The 4,342-nt window shown below is 46.9% G+C and overlaps 1 protein-coding gene across 1 annotated transcript in view; it reads left to right on the top strand.

Annotated features, from left to right (window-relative positions):
• Positions 1 to 249: 249 nt before the first annotated feature.
• pdzd4 (PDZ domain containing 4) overlaps positions 250 to 4,342 on the top strand; it is a 12,770-nt gene continuing 8,677 nt past the window's right edge. Inside the window, exon 1 of the mRNA XM_076276246.1 lies at positions 250 to 309. Coding sequence (XP_076132361.1) covers positions 250 to 309 — 60 coding nt within the window. The remainder of the gene's footprint in view (positions 310 to 4,342) is intronic.

Below are 4,342 nucleotides of genomic sequence, written 5' to 3'. Positions count from 1 at the left end.
CTCTCTCTCTCTGCAAGCAGCCCTGTGCTGAATGAATGCATAACACAGGCGCCAAGAGAAGATCAAAGGCATTCTCCCAGTCAGGGTCACACCTCAGATCTGACTGAAAGGCTGCTGTATAATTGGGCAGTGGAGTAATTGGACTCGGCCCAGCAGTGGAACATCTGCCCACTGGAGGAGAACAGGAGAGGACAGCGAGCGGCGACAAGAGGTCTGTAAAGTGCCGGAAGCCATCGCTGACTGTTCGAGATGGGGTGCAACATGTGTGTGGTGGACCGGCCGGAGGAACAGTACCGCATCATGTTCCAGGTGAGCTCACGGCCCGACTTCAACAACACATTCACACTGTGACCTTTGACCTGTCCTGTGACATCACTCAATTCAGATGTCTTCTCCCCTATTTCATGTTGTCTGACACAGTACAGGTGCTGAATGTAGGAGTAGTATAAATTGTGGGAAATCGTGATGGCATGGGTTGAAGGCTCAAAAAGCACACCTTCCTTTTCTGGCTCTAGGCGGGAAAATGGTTACATTCATTATACATGTATATGCATTATACATCTTAACAATTCATTCGCAGGTTATATGGATGGACAGGGTATAAATACACACACACACACACACACACACACACATACATACACACACAGGAAATGAGACTTGTCACTGACTGTAAAACTCACAGTGAGATCCATATTCATGAATGGGACACTGCTGGGACAGACTCCGTAAGGTATCCCACAGGCTAGGCATCTGGTCCAGAGAGACCGCCATCAGGTTACATGATTGATATTGACTCTTCAGTGGAACTGCTCAAGCACTAAGACTGAAAAAGGAACAAGGGAATCATCATTATGGATTCTCTGGAGTCTGATGGACTCTAATATGTCTTGAGAGGTCTGTTTTTTGTGTCCTTGGCTGGTAAAACATGTACACGTGGAAAGAAGCTACTTTATGGTTATTGTATTTAGCAGACACTTTTGTCCAAAGCAACATACAGAATACTTACTTTACTGTTAAAACCAAATTGAGGTTTTCGAGGCTGACGTATTGAACGTGTTGTGGTCATGTTGTGCTGTTGAGATTGCATTAAGGTCTGTTACATTAACCTTTGCTCTTGGCTGACAGCTGCTAAATGTCACCGTCTCAGTATCTTTGTATAATGTATAATTTGCCTGCAAAGGGTTTGTCACCATGCAAAGGGTTTGTCACGATGCAAAGGGGTTTTTATGCAAAGGGCAAGAGACTCCTCTGATGTATGTCATACAAATGTGGCTTCTTCCATCTTCACTTTTTATAAGTGACAGCCAAAATGCAGTGAAGCAGAGTGTGAAGAACACCCTGGCTGACAGTCTCTTGTTCTTATTACATATACAGCACTCTTTCAAATATTCTTTTAAAAGTCGACAAGTTTTCACCCAGGTCGAGCGCCCCTGTTCATGATGACTGGTCCAGAGCGCTTTCCACAAAGCCATTTGAGGTCTCCCAGGACCCGTATGTCACGGCAGAATGGTTACAGCTCCTTCTAAAAATAAAGCGGTTGGGGGGTGGGGTGAGGGGGGTCTTCCACTTGATCCTCCCAATTTCAGTTTTCATACCCTAGATTATTCTAACCCCCCTTTTGCTGCCCCAGGCAATTCACAGATGACTCTCCTTTAGCCAGCACTCCAGCTCCTCAACACGTCATAACACACAGCCTCTTCAGCTGTGACAGAGTATACATCAAAACCACACATGATCGCGTTAATGATATCATTAGATTGCTGTGGAAATTGGGGAGGAGGGGGGATATAAATGCCAACAAGGAAACGCCAGCTTCCCACTTCAAATTCATGCCATCACTTCGCCAGCTCACACAGTATGTTGCGCAGGCTGTCTCCCAATTTCCTAATGCGTGGATGTCGTTTTAGCTCCTGTTCGGTGTGCTTTCTGGTTGGCTGGATAATAATAGCAACCTCCGAGTCCCAGACAAGCTCAACTGACTTGCTCTACTGAGGTGATTATTGATGTGGAGATGGCACTGCACCTCCATGTCACTTTCACTCCTGCCTAACTCCAGGCTAACGAAGCTGGATACTGGATAGCAGGGAGACTGCAGTCATTTAGTATTCACGCCGCATGATGAGGGGGGAAAAAACACAGCCGGTGATAATGCTAGTCAAGAACTGACTTTGAAACGATAGATAAATATTTATGGTGGGGAAATATGGTGCAGAACTGCGCACCCCCCCCCCCCCCAAAAAAAAATAGAGAGAGAGAGAGAGAGCTCCTCTATGCACTCTTTCACTCTCCTAATCCTCCTCTCGACCCAGTCTCCACGTCTGGTGGTCTTCTCTTTCTCTCGCTCGCTCTCTGCACGGCCTGTCAAATTCGTCTCTATGGGATGCCGTTGCCATGGCAACTGGGGTCATTAAGCAAGACTTATATGCTTTCTCACAGTAAAGCACAGAGACACACTGACACAGAAAAAAATGAATACACAGTGACACAGAGACACACACCAGACACACACACACACACACACACACACACACACACACACATATTATGAATATCAACACAATGAAACAACGGATGAATTGATAGCCCACTTTGATGTCAATGTGAAAGGGCCTTTCCGTAAGAGCAAAACTTGCGATAGTAAACACACACATCCTTTAACACCCAGCAACACAATCCCCATCCTTTAATCCAACGGTTGACCCACAGTAGTCACCTAAAGTTTCACGAGCAAACACTGAAGCCCAGCTCAGGCCTCCTGCCTAGTCCATCCTGGAAGTTCATGTCATGTCAGTGCACCTGAGAGACATTACTGCTGAAGTGGACCGCAGGATCAATGGGCGTGAGGGTTCACTCGGCTCCCTGCAGAGAGTCATGAGGCAGGAGAGGGAGTTAAGGGCCAGAGCACCGGGGGAAATGGAGAGCTGATGAGCTGTAGATTGGATCAGACACTAGAGAGAGGGAGAGAGAGAGAGAGAGAGAGAGAGAAGGGGGTGGGGTGGAGGAGGAAGGTGCAGACAGTAAAGGGGGAAAGAGATGGAATGGGAGAGAGGTGAGGAAAGGGTAAAGGTAAAAGAGAGGAATGGGGAGAGAGGTGTCTCAAAGAGGTCTGGTAGCAGAATGAGTAAATGTACTTCAGCCAGACAGAGATATAAACACACACAAATGAGAATCCTAATTTCCTTAACCCAGACACTATTATGAGGCTTGTATTAAACATTATTCTGGGATCCATTTTCTGAATTGATGAATGCACACAAAAGAGGGGTTTCTAAGAAAAAGCCATGGGGTAAAAAAGGGGGAATTATGCAGCAGGCTACAAATTGCCTGACTGCTGGATATGTGCTCTTGTCTCTTAAGCCTCAACAGGCCTGAAAGCAATCAACTGATATGGTGATTACAATAACCAGAGGGCTTGGGATTTTAGCATCGCCATGGCACAACCACTGTTTTTTTTAAGGCTCTGAATTAAACTGTGGGAGGGAGGGCATTGGGCACTGGCTGCACAGACCGACGCAGATGCAGCAGGGGATGCCAGCGGCCGACCGGCCGGGCACAGATCTGTGTTAATTAAAGGCACGATTGGAGGAAAGAGGCCAAATATCAAGGTCAAGGTTAATAAGGGCCCTCCGACAGACATATACATAATTGCTGTCTCCTGGCATCATGTTGATAACAGAGACAACCACAGCAGCTACCTCCTCCTCCTCCTCCTTAGCCTTTTACTGTCAAATCATTACAAAGTAATTGTTATTCAGTTAACATAATGCACAGGAACATACTTGGGCAATGAGGGCCTATGCAAATATAATTGAATCCATATTTATGTGGAGCCTTCCTTCATGAGTAATTCACTGTTTTGGGTCCTCACCTCCGCAGGTAATGTGTCGGATTAAATTAGGGCCGGATCTTTGCGGACGTCCTCGGGGAAAGCTGGTAATGTCTCTGGACAGGGATGGGGAGGGGAGAGGAGGCGCGCTCCCATCCACACTGCCATGCTTGATCACAGTGCTGGCAGTGATCTCTGACATTTACTCACGGCCCAGTCGATCCTGCCCAGAATAATAAGCAATAAAGGGATTAATATCAACAACAATAAGTATTTATCCTCTCTCCCTCCCTCCCTCTCAGTGTGTGGGAAGGTGTAGGGGGGGGGGGGGAGTTGTCAGGGTGAGATGGCAAAGCGGAAGACGGGAGAGGAGGTCAAAAGGTCATTCATTTCGTGGGTCCAGGATGAATAGCATAAGGGAGATGAGAAGGCTGGGGAGGTCACGTTTGAGCGTCAACAGAATTAACCCGCCATTGATTTTCGGATCTCATGCCTGACTGTATAAATCTCCCT

The sequence above is a fragment of the Alosa pseudoharengus genome, unplaced genomic scaffold (assembly GCF_046254945.1).
Source record: "Alosa pseudoharengus isolate Yale_2024_CS ecotype anadromous, Long Island Sound unplaced genomic scaffold, YU_APseudo_1.1 YU_APseudo_1.1_scf_9, whole genome shotgun sequence".
NCBI lineage: Eukaryota > Metazoa > Chordata > Actinopteri > Clupeiformes > Clupeidae > Alosa > Alosa pseudoharengus.
The sequence above is the reverse complement of the archived record's forward strand: the minus strand, read 5'-3'. Positions and strand labels throughout refer to the sequence as shown.